Raw genomic sequence first — 16,998 nt, forward strand, 5'->3', positions numbered from 1 at the left:
TCCTGCAGGTTGTTGAATGGCCTTAAACAACTTGCCTGGTTTAAATTGGATTTATGCAAATAGTGTGCTATGACATAAGATGTTAGTACTAGTACTGTCATAATGAGAGCTTTTTTGTTGCATATCTGTTTAGTGCTAACTGTGAATATTTGGGATTTAGGAAGTTTTATACTTTAAATTAAATTTAGTGATGTGTTCTTTCATGAAAGACATTGTTACCATCATTTTACTTGATTACGTTTCCAGGGAGACCCTGTCCTTTTAAAAAGTCACTTTTTAGAAACAATTATAGTATCTATACCTGTATAATTCAATGGGGTGTTAAACAAACTAATTCAATCTTAAAAGCTTGTTTTTAATTTTTATACCTTAGTAGTAGTAGTTTATTCACAAGGGTTGAATTTAGTTGATTCCACTTTGTTTCCTGTGTAAAATACCTATGTGTAAGTCTTCAGCACTTGAAGAGAATTCGTAATTTTATTTCATGATAGTATTTCTATTAATATTAATAAGTTCTGGGTATACAATAACTTGTTATTTCTATACTCCTGTATAGTCTTTAGTGCAGCAGTTTATTTCATTTTCTTTTATTTGCTGTTCAAGGTCTTCCTACTGTTTGACTTTTATTCTTAGCGGAGAATGTGGTGGACACCCTCAATGTTTTAATACTAGCTAGTCTCTTCAGAAACAAATGCTATCTGAAAACAGAATGTATAGTTTTGAATGGGCACTGGGTTTACAGAAGTGCAGATTAGATACCAACTGTCTTAATTTAAGTATAAAATTTAGGCAACTAAATGATATGCCGGTTTGGGAGAGGGAAGACTTCAAATCAAAATGAAATTTCAATTTAACAAGACTTTGAATATTTTATGGTTATTTGGACAGCTCTTAGGTTGCTTTTAGTGTCTTGGTGGATTTGGCAGCTGTTCTGCCTTGTGGATTTCTTATCTACACTACTTACGGATTCTCTATGTGGGTTTGTATGACTGAGTCATTACTGCATACCATACCATAAATATTTTGTATCTAAAAGAAATTGTTAGAGAGGCTTAAACAAAGATTTACCTTTGTCCAATCAGTATATGTATTTGTTTCTTAATTGTATTAAAATATTTCCCCTTTTTTGAGTTGGAGAGAGAATTTTGATACTTGCTAGCAATTTTGTTGTATATTTTCTAATTAAGATTTGATGTGGTACCCCTATTTTGTGTACATATAGTTAGTGAGAAGTGAGTGCTTTGCATGAATTTAGTTTGAAAGGCTTGGATTAAATAGGAAAATAATTGCACGGTAAAATAATCATAAATAATCATAGCCCAGTAGCTTCAGGGTACAATATGAATACAGTATGAATTAGAATTTCACATTTTATTGTGATACCTCAAACAGATTAGTAGGTGGGTCTATAAGTACATGTTGGTGGGACAGGATTTAGGCCCAAGTGTCCTGTGGCAGTTTCCTGTATCTTATACCAGTTCCCTTGAAATCTGAAAACCATCTTATAGATCTGATCAGCAAATACATATTGTGGAAAGTGGATGTTTTCCTCAGTGGGACACATCAGCATGGCCTTACATTTAGTTTTTCTACTGAAGAGTAGAATGCATTCTGGGTAGTAAACTAAATGCATTATTCTAATAATTTCTGTTTTGTGTTTCAGATGTGAAAGGCAGATCATTGCAAAAAAAGACTCATCTGGTTACAAGGTCTCCTGGCACTAACTTTTTAAGTAGGCTGGGGAACAGTGTAGATCGGAGTGGGCAATTATTTCAGGTGGAGGGCTGCTTACTAAGTTTTGGCAAGCCATTGAGGGCCACATGACAGGCAGCCAGGGGCAGATAAACATTAATTTTCTAAATTTTTTGGGGGCCCTGTGGGCTGGATAGAATGGCCTGGTGGGCCGTATCCAGCCTGGGGGCTGCATTTTGCCTACCCCGGTGTAGCTGTTTTACTAGCTGCATTAAATTTAGTTACTTAACATCAATAGTATGTCTGGAAGGCCTTTCTGCACCTTTGCTGCAGGTTACATGTTATATAAACTCGGATTTCAGTAGCTTTCTTACAGGGCAGTGATTCAGTCTCAAATGAGACTGTAGCTTACACCCTGGAGAAAACAATTGTTTGAAAGGGTCTGTAAAACTTCTATCAAAAACTCATGAGCCAGATCTTTGAGTTTATCTATGCTAGTGATTTGTTCTCCATATGAGGTAATCATTATGAGCAATTTCCCCAGTGGCTAATAGGGGTCACAAACCAAAGATCAAGGGGATATCTACTGGGTATACGTAGTCCTTCAACTCATGGCACTACTTCAAATCCAGGTAGATATGAATAGTGAATTAAACTAATTAAAGCAGTTTAGAGACTTGATCAAATGGAAAAAGTTGTTTTCAGGCCATTTCATATTGAACTAAAACCCACATTGTAAAGTACAGTCACTATTTGTGACTTTATCGGCCTTACTGCCTAGTCTGCCAGTAATTGAATAAGTATGAAAAATTGGACTGTTTTTTTTTTTTGTCTCCTTCTGTCTGAGGAGCATTAGTTGAATGATGTGAGAATATTGTGTAGCTGCCAGCCAAACTACTTTTTCCGTGGGTAAAAAGAATACTTCAGCTTCCAGGTTGTCAGTCCTATCTTTTCTGTGCAGTTATTCTAAAATAGAATACAACAGTTCTGTCTTTGCTAGCTTCTCTCTTAAAGAAGGATTGACTTCAGGTGAAAAATATGAAAAGGAAGGTTGCTAAAAAGATACAGATTTCTATTTTTATGTATACGTCCCTCATAAGTGAGGGCAAATATAGAAGAGATTTGGCTGCAAATATAGTCTTCTCAGTAAGGTAATGAATTTAGTTCACAAACACAAGATTGCATAAATGTCCAAATTCATTTTTAATATCGATATTAAAACCACACAACAACAGATTGGCCAGCTTGAATAAAAATACCTATCAGTTTTCTCTTGGGCTGTTCTTACTTAACTCCTTTGAGCTACCTTGTGATAAAACTACTGTTTGTCTGAAACCTATACAGTGTTCCCAAGTATAAATTGGAGTGCTAGATTGAACAAGTCTAAAGGCCTTAAAAGGAGACATACTTGTTGCTATCGGTAAACATTTCTCTACTGAAATGATATCTTCTGTGGGCTCATTAGCATGAAGGTTTGTCCTTGGATTATTCTGGCAAGATGCCAGGTGTTTCAACATGCCCTAGTTATTGCAAAATTGTGCCCTTCAAATTATTTTTGAAAGTTTGTATCTGAACTTCTTAAATCAATTTACTTCATTCTGCAAGAGAGATTTCTATTGGCACATAAGATGATGTTCATCATTCTCACTATGAAATGATTAATAGGCTGCTCCTGTAGAATGTAATCTGTTTTGCTCCTTGTTTGACAGATACTGCAATGGTTAGTTTAGGCTATAGAAAAATACAGAATTGCTATTTGTCCAGCTGATTTCATGCTTTTAACTCTAATTTTCATTCCTTGAGCTCTAGATTGTGAGAGTTGAGATTTCCTGTAATGTCACATTTTTGTAAAGCATGCTAATGCAGATGCTGGAGATGCCAGAACTGATGCAGAAGAACTAGAACTTTCATACCTTCATCAGTCTGAGGTCCTAGTTAATTGGTTCTCATGAGATTGCCAGCTCTGCACTATTGGGCCTCTGGAGAGAGGCTGCTGTTCATCCTGTAAATATAGGCACGGGCTGTGAAGTGTCACAATGCACCATTATCCACATTTTATTCTTTTAAATCTTAAACAGTACTGTCCTTTGAGACTAACATCATTTCCAAGAATATATAGTCTGTTGCAAAAACCTGGGAGACCTTGTCTGATTGAGAAATACATTGAAGTGACTGTCCATGACCAAAACAGGAGAAAGCAAGACATCTGGTTCCTTTTAAAATGCAGATCTTTGTTAATTCTTGTCAAGATGTCAGTAAATTGTGATTTGGCAGCCTCAAATTGAGATATTAGTAGGTGAAGAGTAGTGATGCTTCAGAAGTGGCTGCCTCTTGCTTTGCCAAGACGACCTCTGAATTAATTGAACAGGTTGTATGACAGTACGTGTAAGAACACCTGGCTAATACTTCCTGAAGCAGGTTTTTGGTGACACCAAATCCTGGGAGAATGAGGGAGTGTGACACTGTCTATTTAAAAGGTGGTGAATCTGGAATTACTGAACTAAACAAGTACAGCTGAGCATCTTTTCTGTACTTTTTATGGTGTGTGTTGTAGACTGCAGAGAATAGTTTTTTTTCTTGTCTGCATAAAAGAAATCTCAGGAATGGTTAGTTTCTGAAGGATTAAGCTATGTGGTGAGAGCATAAACTGAAATGTGAGCTCTCTCTGGGTTCTGTTTCAGGGCTGGGAAAGCTGCCACTCTGGCTTCTGTCTACTGAGTCACCCTAAAACTCATTGTGCCACAGTGTCCCAGCTAAACGAGGGAAACTGGAATTAAGGTTTCTGAGCTCACTGTTATAAAAGGCAGGGAAGCCTGGAGAAAGCGGGGGGAACGGGACTGTCAGAGCAAACCTGACATCAACTTCGTGCTAGATGAAAGCAATCAGTAAAATTCTGAAAACAACTGTTTGCCTTGTTAAGTTTCCAAACTGCACTGCAGTTTGAATTGTAAATCATGTCTAGATAATTACCAGTCATGATGAGGTGATTATATGACAAGAACTTTTTACATAATTTTAAAAAATGGCCTACTCCCTTAATCGTGCATTACGGGAAGTATGGAATATCCAGTACTGTTTGGAAATCGTTATTCAGCCTGCTCATCTATTAGTATGGCAAGTTCTGTGGTAGAGAGAGAGTTAAATGTGTTACCTTGAAGTCAGGCAGAAGGCAGGCTAGACCTGCACCATATAGACTGACTAAATCAGAGATGCATAAACTTTTGTAAATGGCTTACTTCATCAGATACTGTGAAAGGACTTCAGGAAGCAGAGCTTCTAAATAGAAATAGGTGATTAGAATACAAAAGGTAGGGAAGTAGAAGGAAAAAGGAGGCGACACTGCTGGGAAAGGCAAGATGGGTAGATAAGAGAAAAGCAAAGTAGTTAACATGGAGGGACATAAGGTTATCATTGAGGCAGTGAGAGAAGACTCTAGTCCCTGTTCAGACGGTACTGAGCCCAGTCCAGTCTGTGGATGAGTTCTTGTTCTGTAATTGCATGTTCAAGTTGGTGTTTGAAGTTTTGTTGCCTAAAAAGAGCTGCTCTGAGCTCAGTAGTGCAATGTCTGGAGAGGTTAAAGTGTTCTGCCCCAAGCTTGTGCATCTTCCTGGAATTGATATAAAATCAGTGTTAATTAATTCTGTCATATAGGGGTTGCCAATTGTCTGTCCAGTGTAGATAGCAATGTGGCATTTTAAGCAGGTGGTGGCCTGTATGATGTTGGTTGAGGTACAGATGAATGAACCTTAGATTTTGTCATCTGTGTTGTTTGATCTGGTGATGATATGATCTATGTTGATGAGGCAAGATTGGCATTTGGGTCTGTTCCAAGGCCTGCCCGTGCAAGAGTAGAAATTAGATTGTGTGATGCTGGAGAAATGCCGTTTTGGGTTGGGGGACTGTCTGGAAGTTAGGACAGGTTTGTCCACCCTAGGCACCTTGAGATGGTCGTCATTTTCCAAAAGGAATTGGAGGTGATTAATGATGTGTCCAAGGTGTTCAAGCTGGGGACTGTAGGAGGCAACCCAAGGGCTTCTCTTGCCCTTGTCTTGCTTTTGGTAATGTAGCAGGTCAAAGTGAGGTCTGAGTCTGGCTCTTTTGATTTGAACTTGCTGTGGTTTTAAAATTGTACTGCAGGTGCTTATGCATTTCTGACTCAATTTTTATATGGTAACCAAGAATCAGTTTCTAACAATTGTGAGTGGTCTGAAGGTACTTTAGGAGAAGAAACAAGGGCTGACTTTATTTGAATGTGTAACCTGTTGTTTGGAGCATAAAGGACTAACATTTCTATAATAGGCAGCCTTCTAGTTAGCTGTTAGTTTGAAGTCAAGTATAATGCAATGTAGGTTTTCACCTTATAGACTAACCAAACTGTGTATATATAGCATAAGCTTTTGTGACCTGAAGCTTAATTTGTCAGATCCTGATATTATAGGTCAGGAAACCTGGGAGATTGTATGTTTTACTTTGTCTAGTCACCCAGTATAATAGAAAAGTTACTGCTTTTTGTTTTTTGCTTGGAAACTAGATAGGTTTTTGCCTGCCTTCATTTTTAATATAGTATATTCTTGATCAAATGTAGATTTAAGTTGTATGAGCTTGTTGATAGTGAGCAAGATGAGCATGAATAACCAGCCCTCAGAAATGAGGTATCTGTGGTGTACATCCCCTACTCCCTTCATTTAATTATTTGGCACTCCCAAATATCCATTATCTCAACCCTGCAGCCTCAGATTACATGAAACTTTTACAGCTGTTATATTGCTTTGCAGATGGTTAAAGAATGGGTTTTTCCCCTTATTTTAGTCTTACTTTCCTGTGTGTATAGTTGTAGTTTCTGTAGCCTTACCTTGAGTAGGAAAATGATTGTTTAAATTGGACTTGGATTCCATAATGCACACCTGTTTCAACTTACCAATTTTCCCAGACATGTTTTTATTAGATCTTTTGTTTAAATAATTTTTAAGTTAATTTTAACATACATGTTGCAAATTCTTTGCTGCTTAAACATTTTTTAGTCCTAAAAAGGCTCATTAGTATTTGTTTCTTCAGTTCCTTCATTGTTTAGGATTTTTTTTCTGTTAACTTTTACACTTAATATTCATAGGTACTAACAAGTCTAGGACATTTTTAATATTATTTTAAGAATAATGCAGGTTCAGAAACAAAATGCATAAGCCAATAGCTCATAGTTATTTGACACCAGAGGAAAATATTGCTATATTGGATATCCAAACTTAAAGAAAACTGAATTTTTTTTAATAAATTGCCCATCAGAGTTAGCAATTTGAAGTTAATGGGGCTTGCTCTTAATTAAGTTAGTTGGTTTTGAACATCCTGTGCAAAGTGTCTAAATGTAGGCTTTGGAGCTAAAATTTAGGGGCCCTGTTTTTGAAAATTTCATGAAAAAGGATTGGGGAAGAACATACTGGTATACAAGTTTGATAGATTTTTTTATGAAATATTTTTCCTTTAAAAATAACCCTCTTTTACCCTGGATAGTTTGATAGACTTGGCATTAAATTTATTGCATCAGATTTTTTGCCATAATTTTGGTTATAGTTTACTTTAGGTACAGAGAGATTTCTTGTGGACCAAGTTTATTCGAAGTTGAGAAACTGGGAGTTGGAAAAAGGAATAAGAGCTAGACGTGAAGACAAAATCTACTAATTCTAAAAGCTTCAGCAATATTCCACCAGTTAATGAAGCGATGCAGCTAGGTGCCTAGTAGATTTTTTCATGTTGGGTCATCAAAATCCCTGGGAGTTGGGCCTGGTGTGCTTAGGCACCTTGGAAAATGGGAATCATTAGCTCTAAAAATATTTATGAACACTTCATCTGGTGTGATAAAAATATTAACTAAATTAAAAGAATGCATACTTTGCTTAAATTAGTTTTAAAATAAAAAATGTTTTGATATGTTTACATGTTTTATTTCAGTGTTAGTACATATTAGATGAGCTTACTTGCATACAACTGGAAAAAGTGTTTTTTGCACATGCTTCATTTAATGTGTCTATCTTGCAACTTGCTGTAGAAATTAAGGGCTCCTTTACACGTGCAGGGAGGCTGCTCCAGTGTGCTGTAATTCCAGGCTGAAACCTGGCAAAGAAGAATTTTCCCAACCATGTAGCTGGTCTAATAAAAGATGCCACATCTTCCCAAAGATTTTTATTCTACCAGTTTTTTATCCAGTGTTTGGAGTTTGTTGGGAGTTTTGAACCATTGCTTTAGAGGCTAGTTCATTTTTTAGTTTCAGTAATTCAGTGTTTTGGAGGAAAGTTATATTATGTTGGCTGTGGAGATTTGTACTTTTTTTGAAAATAAAGGGAATAATTGCCTTAGTTATGCTTAGCTATGATAGGATAGCATAGATGTAATACTTCTTTGCAAAGCTGTAAATAGAGGATTTTTGTTAGGGATTTTGTCACATTTGAAGCTTAATTGATGTGTTTATAGTCAGATCCAAAGCTTGATAAATGTACTTGATACCAACTAGCAGGAATAAAAGATGCATGTGGTACCACAGTCTTGCAGTTTAAATTGATATGGCAGTATGTGGACCTTACTTTAGTAAAAAGGGTACCTTGTAAGCCACTTGACTTACTATTTGCAATGGCTTTGATATACAGATACATCCCTCTAGCTAATTTGGCAATGAGTTGTTTGGAAAAGGACTGTGTAACTGCTCTAATATCATTTAGTGACGGTAATAATGACCTAGCATCATTTAACCAGCAAATACTTTCTGGGCCACTGTTTCAGAACATTTGCTGTAGTGCTTCTTGGCAACCCCTTGCCTAATCCTTGTAGGAAATTTAAAATTGCAAGTACCTTTTTTTGGTTCATTCCCAGTTTTCATTTCTGTACCATATGGGAGCATGATGCATCTTTTCCTGCTGTCCGTGTGTCTTCCCTGTGCAACCACCCTTTTATAAACTCCACTTTCTGTGCTCTACTTCCTTTATGTCTTCGTTTCTAGATAAATGTATCTTCGTTCCTACACAAATGTATTCTTTTCTGACTTGTTCCTCAGTTGCTTTCTTTCTGAGCCAAGTTACTGACCATATCTGTCCCTTACAGCAGTGGTACTTAACCTCCTTAGACTTGAGGCACCCTTCAGAAAAAGCCAGCTTTTAGCTTTCACTCTTTTGACTATTGGAAAAATAATAAAGCAATTATTCTGCAGAAAACTCAAAAAGACCACAACAGGTCAGTGTTGACACTATGAATTCCTATTTGAAATCTCTGGGTTTATCTTGTGAATCATGTGAAGGTGTTTGTACACCTAATAGTGCTAATACTGTGTACCACCTGGCCTTACAGGATTGCACAGTTTACTAGAGAGGCTGATAAGTATGTGCCTAAACAGTATCCTTGAGGCTGCTGTTATATGGGGATAAAATCCTAGTGAGGAGCCCTATTGCTGAAGATGCTGCGATTTTTTTTTTTATTTTTGTTCACAGATTTTTCTCTCTGGACTCTATTTAGAAACTCCATCATGTTTTCTTACATCCATCCAGTCCCTCTGGCTGTTGGAAGGTGGGGACAGAAAAAATAGAGAAAAATGATGCTTCTCTTGCTAAAACAATACCAGGAATCAGAAGATCTGTTTTCTGTTGCAGACAGACTTGTGAGACCTTGACCAAGTAACTTAAGCTTTCCTGCTTTGGTTTATCTACTCTCAAGTGAGTGTTAATCCATTAGGGAATGCATAGATGTAGCATTGCCCTTAGTATTCAGTCAAGCAGTAAAAACTGGCTAAGCAGTTTTCACTATGTTGCACTTTAGCAAAGCATTCAGCAGTCACAGGCAACTTTACTGAATAAAGTTGTCTGTGGACTTAGGCAGACAGCATTGCTTGAGTTTTAGTTGGTGATTGGAAAGCTATCTTTACCTTAAGGACTAAAAGGTTAATTTTGTAACATGAAAGCTTATTCTACAGAAGCCAGTTGTCCAGGCAATCTTGTTTTGCCATTGGTAGTGGCTTTTTCAAGCCATGGTTGGACTTTGCAATCAAAAACTCCGTATTCAGTGTAGCAGTAAAAACTGGCTAAGCAGTTTTCACTATGTTGCACTTAGGCACTTCCATACCGAATAGGGAAAAGGAAGGATTTTTCTAGGCAATTGGAGGCCTTTTTTATAGAACAGAATGCTTTCCATGCTTTTTTCCCCAAGGTGGGAATGTTTGTGAGGCCAGAATGGTTTTGGTTGCACTGTGTGCTTGTTAGTGTAACTTCTTGGCTACTAGGTCCTGAAATAAAAATCAAATGTAGCAAATATATAATAATTACTATTTTGTTATCGTATAGCAGTATCTTTGGAATTGGAGTAGTTTAATGCAAGTCAGTTTTATTAAATATGTAGGTAGAAAAATCTGTGGCATCATTGTAAAGTTGCAACATATACTTTATTCACATGGATAATATTCAGAAGAGCATATAGGCTGTGTAATATTGAGTCTAATACTGTTAGGAAAGAACTGGTAATGCTCGTGTTTAGTAGTTTATGCAAATGTTGAAGTCCCTTTTGCTTTATTTTTTGGCCATCATCAGTCTTTTAACATAAATAGCATGGAGTTAAACCTTGCAAATGTCATATTCTTTACTTGTGTCAGTCTTTTAGTAAAGGTTTGTATGCTAAACACAGCTTAAGTTTTTAGGAATTCCTTTTGGTTTGTTAATCCTCCCAGGGTGTTTGGTATCTGAAGTCAAAGTCAAGTGTGTAGGGTTACTGAGATGTTGTCATCACTGAGTGAATTGTTTTCACTGTTTGCTTTTAGAACAAATTCTGTACAACATAAAACAGGAGTACAAACGCATGCAGAAGAGGAGACACTTAGAAAATAGCTTCCAGCAGACAGATCCATGTTGTTCTACTGATGCACAGCCACATGCATTTCTTCTTACTGGACCAGCTTTGCCAGGTATTAAAGACAAGTCTGTGGACCTCCAGTGCATATTGCCCTTTCACTCAAGGTCCTTCCTTTGCCTGTAGTAAGCCCTGCCTAGTCTCCTGATGTTTACTGTAACCTTACTGCTCTGTGGTGTCTGTCTTGGGAGACAATACGTCAAGTGAAACATCACCTTGTTGAATGTAATTCTGCTTGAAAGATAAAGCAAAGCTGGAGTGACCTCTCCAGGGTGCAAAAGCATGGGAAATATATATGGAGATGCTGAGCTGCCTACACACCTGTGCTCCCCCTCAGCCTTGCTGGTTTAATACAAATTAAAGGCAATGTCAGTACTTTTGGAACCAGTTTGGCCACAGGAGATATTCATTTTTCCATCCGTTGGGGCTCTGCTCCTAGTCTGGTTGCCAACCAGGGTTAAAAAGCCCAGTTTACCCTATCGTGGAGTGGACTTCAGTTCCACACTTTTTTGGTGGTATTTCCAAGCCATTGTTAAATAAAACTCAGTGCATGGTAAACTGAATCGGTATAGGTTGCTTATTTTTAACCCTCTGTATAAAATTAATAACATTTGGAAGCATCCAAAAGTTGCAGCAGTGTTTTTCCTAATGTTTTGTTTGAAAAGTAAGAGTAAATGCCTTATAGCAAACTGCAAGAGGTTAGTTAAATTAACTCTGAATTACTTACAGGTACTTCATCTGCAGCATCATCACCATTGAAAAAAGAACAGCCCTTGTTTACTCTCAGACAAGTTGGAATGATATGTGAACGTTTGCTGAAAGAGCGTGAAGAGAAAATCCGTGAAGAGTATGAAGAAATCTTGACCACAAAACTTGCAGGTATGTTAAAATTTAAATATTGCTTGGGGGTAGGGAGAAAAGAGAAATGATGGGAAATGAGACATTTTCTCTAACTTCAGTGTTTTATGCTGTATGTAGCTGAGCTTATTCTGGCTAAGAATTGGTGTGTTGAACATGGCTCTGGACAGCAGAGTGATGTATAGTGTGTAGCAGAGTATCTGTTGTTTTTCCCTGTCACTGCTCTGGGAAAAAATTATAACACATGGGTATGTCTGCAACGTTGGCCAGTGGAAGCAGAGATTTTATTTCAGGTAGCTTTCCTGTGCTGGCCTATTTGAACAGACTACTTTTCTCCCCTTTTAGCTAGAAAATCCCTTTCCATTTGTAAAGGGTTTCTTCATTGGGGTGAACAACTTTCTCATTATTCTTTCTGGAAGTTTGGTATAAAAGGCAGGCTCCTTTAGCAGTAGAACAGCAGTTCTCAACTTTTGTTAGCCTCAAGACACCTGGGTCTTTGCACTTCTACAGAATTTAGAGTCATCCCAGCTGAGATCACTGAGCTAGAATCTAGTTTGTGCCAGGTGAGATGGAGGAAGAGCATGCCCTCATCCCACTGTGCCCTGCTTTTCCTACCATCTCCCCCTTCTTGACCTCTTGGTCTATAGCTGTTGGGGGAAACGGTGCATCTCCAAGTACTTGAATGCTGGCACCTGGAGCTGCAAGCTGTTTCTTCTGGCCCGTGGGGGGAGCTGGGTTCAAAACTGCAGCCGTACAACTGCCTGTCCACTCATGGGCTCAGCACAGCATGGTGCTAGGAGCCTGAGGAGCAGCCCTGGGCTGTGGGACCTTGAAGTGCTTGTTTCTGGGGGGATTGGGGTCTTCATCACTTACTTCCTGGTACAGTGACACCCTTGGAAGAATTGTACATCACCCAACTGGGAATCATTGCATTGGAGGTTTCCTTGACATTTGCCAGCGGTTTCCTATCCCAGACTGGCAACAATATATAGCAACCGCTTGTAATTCCCTTTTCCACTGGTTTGACTGTCTTCCCTCTTTATTAGGCAGTGGATATGTTCCAGCTGGTTCAGCAAAGTGACTTTTGCACCTGGCGCCAACCTGCCGCCTCAAGGGTTATGTTAATATTCTTGCAAGGCAGCATTCTGTTTGGTTGGTAACTTGGCTGGGTTGACACTATGGCATCAGAGCAGTTTCTGAACAGATGCTGCCAGTCTGTTTTCATCAGAAATTGCATCAAGTCAGAAGCTTGCACACAAGCTTAGGGGGGAGAGACTTTCTCAGTGAGTCCCAGGAACAGCTTTAATGTAAAGCTTGTGGAAGGGCCAGGGCACAAGTGACCGCATCCTCTGCTCCTGTACCATTTTCTGGGATACTTATACACGATACTGTCATTGTTAATGCCAGGCTTACCCTTGCAGTTAGTGGAAGGAAGGAATTTTGTGGTTATGCTTGTGGGCCATTACTGGTTAAAAGTGATCATAGTTACAGGTCCCTATTATACCTGTATGTCTCTTGACTGAAAGCAGTGTAAAATGCATAGCTAATTCACAAAGTTTCTAATATCCAATTTCTTGCATACTAATCTCTAATCAGCCTCTCAGTTCATACATACTGCTCCTGCTCCAAGTAGATCAGGTCCTGGGAAGACTGAGCAGAGCAGTGGGGCTGGACCTCATGATCTATCTCACAAGGTCCCTTCCAGCCCTAAACTTCTGTGAATCTGTGAAGTCATTGTACAACCCTAGTCTTTCCCTCCTAACCTGACTGATTTGTGCTAAGACTTTGTCATGCCTTCCTAGGGTTCTCCAGTAGGTTATCATCCTAGTGTCCCATTTGATGATTAAGTATGTTTACACATTCATGTCCTGGATAACTATAGGTTTTGACCCGTGAGAGACTTTCTGGGTGACAGTCTCTTCAGAGGCAAATCCCTAGTAAGCACTCCCTACCAGAATTTTAAGGGAGGCAGTCTCTGGTGAGTGATGACTCTGGGTGGTAGTTTGGCTGCTGTTCTTAGGGCAGAGGTTACCAACGGCTGTTTGGATCATATTACAGTGTGCCATATATTGAGCAATGGAGATAATATGTGATTTATGAAAATCTACAAAGAGGGACGCGTCAAAAACAAATGCTAAACCAAGTCTTCCAAGCCTAAAGTGGTCTGTCTTGTTCTGTTCTGTTACTGCAGTGGTCATCACCTTCCAACTCAGGTGTGGTCAAGTGGTGAAAACCCTTCCAGGGTTAGATGCCTGGTCTAGAAGATTTTTTTTTTTTTTTTCCAATCAAATGGCATCCTCCCTAAAATCCACATTTTATTACTTTGAGTTTGTTTTTAAAACTCAGAGTCTGTCTCCTATAAGTAAGAATTGAGAACTTGTAGTTTGAGGGAAACCTCCTTTCTACAGAGCACAAGTGCCTTTTGGTCAGGAGTGGATGTGGGGGTTCTAGACCCCTCTACTTTTATGATTTCAGATAGGTGTTGGTCAGTTTTTGAAAGTTCAAGGAGAAAACTTGTTTAGTGTCTCACTGGCCCTGATGTATTTGTTTTCGAAGTGTAGCTGTTACTTTGGGTACAGCTTTCAGGTAATGGATCCTTCCCTTTGCTGTCATTGTTATGTGGGCCAAAGCCAAGATCCTTGTGTGACTAAGAAAAAGTCAGGAATCTCGATTCCAGTAAGGCAGAGGTTATGTTTGAGGGCAAGTGGAAAAGCACTTTAAAAACCATAGCTGCCATGGCACTGACATGTCACAGTTCAATGCAAATGATGATGTCCCCTGCTTTGGGGGAGAGCCCCTGTGCTTGGGATTGCCAATTCATTGTTCACTCTGAAGGTGTAGCTCATTCCCTGGAGAAGGAGTTTTTAATGGAAGCAGACATCAGAATGGGATTCTTCTCTGGAAACTAAAGGACCATTGTGACAAAAAATGTAGTTAGAGGTAAAGATTATTGGTTTTGCCCGTGTCCGTGAATGCCCTGCATACTGCGTATTTGTTTTTCCACAAGGAAAAGAGCAAAATAGAAGGTTCATCTACTAGATATTAACTACCTTGTTTAATTTCCCAATTCCAAAAGGAGATGTATATTGATGGGTGCAATATTGCGAGTAAATAAAATCAGTAGAAGGAGAAAGACTATATGTATGTGCTTATATGGAGAAAATCCCTTCTAGTAGTACTTAGTTCAGCGCTAACTTAATATTTGTTCAGTATGTTACTTTCAGTATTGGATTGAAGAGCTGTTTTTATTAGGCCCACAGTCACCTCATTGTTTCCTTTTATGATTTGTTTTTGCAACTGGAATAAGGTGAATAAGATTTTTTTTACTCAGAATTATAGGATGAACATCTGCCTTTGTTCTAACATTCTAGCAATTAGTAACAGCATTTTGTAGTGTCTGTAGTGAAATCCCCTTCTGTATTTCTTCAGTGCTGCTATTCCACATGCCTTTTGAATACTTTGGTTTCTCATGAGAATAATAGTGACTGGAGCTGAGAGAATGCGCATGCTCTCAGTTAACCACATTATGCCTCCCTTGCATCTGTAAAATGGGTATACGGCTTTGACTAAGTCTCATTTTGTGCTTTCAGAACAATACGACGCGTTTGTGAAGTTCACGCATGATCAAATCATGCGACGATATGGAGAACAGCCTGCTAGTTGTGAGTATTCCTGCTTACATTTTACAATAGCATTAAGTCCCTTGAGCATTCAGTAGTAGCTTGACTTCTTTTCACCTCTGTTTCAACAAAAATGGCCTTGAGGTGCAAAAAAGCTTTAAGTTTGTGATGCGGTGGAGCATGCAGGTTAAAATGGAGGCAAGTGGTATAAAATGCAGTACATGTTAGTGTGTGCAAAACCTTGCCAAAATATTGTGCCTCTAGTATCACATGGGTTTTTAAATCTCAGGTTTAATTTAAAGTGTTTTTTTAGCTATTAGTATCTTAACTAAATCAGATCTAATAATAGGAATTGGAGAACTACTCACTAATGGCTTCTTTTTCTGCTCTTTTCAGATGTTTCATGAATCATGTTTTCTGCATACGTGGGCTGCCCTATCCACCCCATTTAATTGCTGTAAGCTGTCCCAGTAAAAACTTGCAGCAATGCCATATTTCCCCCATCCCCACCCCACCCCCTGTGAACACAGGTTATTTCAAGCTTTTGTCAGTGGCAACCACTCTTATGCAGCAACTGGTTTTGGAGTGCTCCCTGATGTCAGTACCACCTGGATGTGGACCTTTGCTACCTGTAATAATACCAGTGGCCTCATTTGCTGTATCATTAAAATTTGGCTTCTTATGTTAATAAGTTTGAAAAAGTAAAGGATTAAAGCTGGTGTTCTAGAACTTGCCCTTCACTGGTTGTGTAAATAAAAATGTAGAATGACACTTCTGACTGAAGTTAGTGTGGTTTTCATAACTGTGCACTACAACCAAGCTGTAATCACAGTTAAATTAGAATGTAATCCCAGGACAATTTTAAGCAAATAGCCCACAGTACTGCCTGTGAAATAGTGAAGGAGGGCATTTCTGTATTCCATGACTTTTTTGGGGGTTAAGAATGGGTTTATATGATTTCTCATTTTTGTAGTTTTTATTTATTCTATCCGTCTTTAACAAATGTTTATTGCTGCAATTTTTCAGTGTATCATTGTTTTACTGCCCTTGTAGTACTGGAATTTAGTTGGATGAATAAAACATTTACTTCTAATCTCTTTGTTTTTAATATGCAGATGGCACTTTTGCTGTTTAAGAATAAACTTAATCTGAGTGTTTAAATGAAAACTTCATTTACTAGTAGTTTGGGGGCTTGGAGAGGCTGGAAGTTGTTAGTTTAGGGGGGAGAGATGACTGGGAATCTAGAATGATTTTGTAGAGGTTTAAAAAATTCTCTCTTTCTCAAGTATGATCCACCCTGTGAAGAAACATGATTAACTGATTGCTACCTAGTGGTTCAACACATTGTGGCCAGCTCACCAAGCCAGAGGTTGGCACCTGTGGTCCACAAAACCTCAGGTCTGGTCTGTGGGTTGCAGCAGCAGGGTCCTAGCATCCACCTGTCTCTGACCTGTGTAGGTCCTTGTGGCCCACAGATGGAAAAGGTTGCTTAGTACTCTGCTAAGGAAACTGTTTTTCCTCACTCTTGGGTTTCAGGAGCATAAAACAGACCGACCTATTTCTCAACCCAGAATCATGTCCGGGCTCTCAGAACTAATGGGATAAGCCCTTGGTACCTGAACAAACTGCTCCTGGGTACGTTCTAAGCAGGCCCTGTGCAGCTACATTTGCACAGAAATTTTAAAATGTAATGCATGTTGTGATCGCAAACAAAACAGATGTTCAGTGTCATTTTGATTGATCAGCTGTTGTTTCTGCATGCACAACATAATTAGCTGAAAAGTTACTCCATGGCCAGAGTAGCTGTGTAGTATATAAGTTACTCAGTAAGTAGCTTGAACTCCCAGAAGCAAATCCTATTTCAACACTTGCTTTGTGTTTTTAAGTTGTGGTCTTGCATAGAATTCTTGCACTGCGTTTAGTTTGATAACAACCAGTAACACAAGTATTGACA

General features: G+C 38.6%; 1 protein-coding gene across 1 annotated transcript; it reads left to right on the forward strand.

Moving 5' to 3' along the window:
* The first annotated feature begins 10,451 nt into the window (after positions 1-10,451).
* On the forward strand, positions 10,452-16,137 carry AKIRIN2 (akirin 2). Its single transcript, XM_019520367.1, has 4 exons — positions 10,452-10,621; positions 11,296-11,445; positions 15,015-15,086; positions 15,441-16,137. Exons 1-4 carry the CDS (start codon positions 10,516-10,518, stop codon positions 15,449-15,451), a joined length of 339 nt encoding a protein of 112 aa, XP_019375912.1. The 5' UTR covers positions 10,452-10,515; the 3' UTR covers positions 15,452-16,137.
* The last annotated feature ends 861 nt before the right edge of the window (positions 16,138-16,998 follow it).

Source organism: Gavialis gangeticus, unplaced genomic scaffold (genome assembly GCF_001723915.1).
Source record: "Gavialis gangeticus isolate Ggan-Ray unplaced genomic scaffold, GavGan_comp1, whole genome shotgun sequence".
Taxonomy (NCBI): Eukaryota; Metazoa; Chordata; order Crocodylia; family Gavialidae; genus Gavialis; species Gavialis gangeticus.

What these genes read in the sequence shown, in the direction of transcription:
- AKIRIN2 (XM_019520367.1), top strand. Translation starts at nt 10,516, where the DNA reads ATGCAGAAGAGGAGACACTTAGAAAATAGCTTCCAGCAGACAGATCCA. An exon ending in TACTGGACCAGCTTTGCCAG is followed by an intron (nt 10,622 to 11,295) that starts GTATTAAAGACA and finishes AATTACTTACAG; the next exon opens with GTACTTCATCTGCAGCATCA. An exon ending in CTTGACCACAAAACTTGCAG is followed by an intron (nt 11,446 to 15,014) that starts GTATGTTAAAAT and finishes TTGTGCTTTCAG; the next exon opens with AACAATACGACGCGTTTGTG.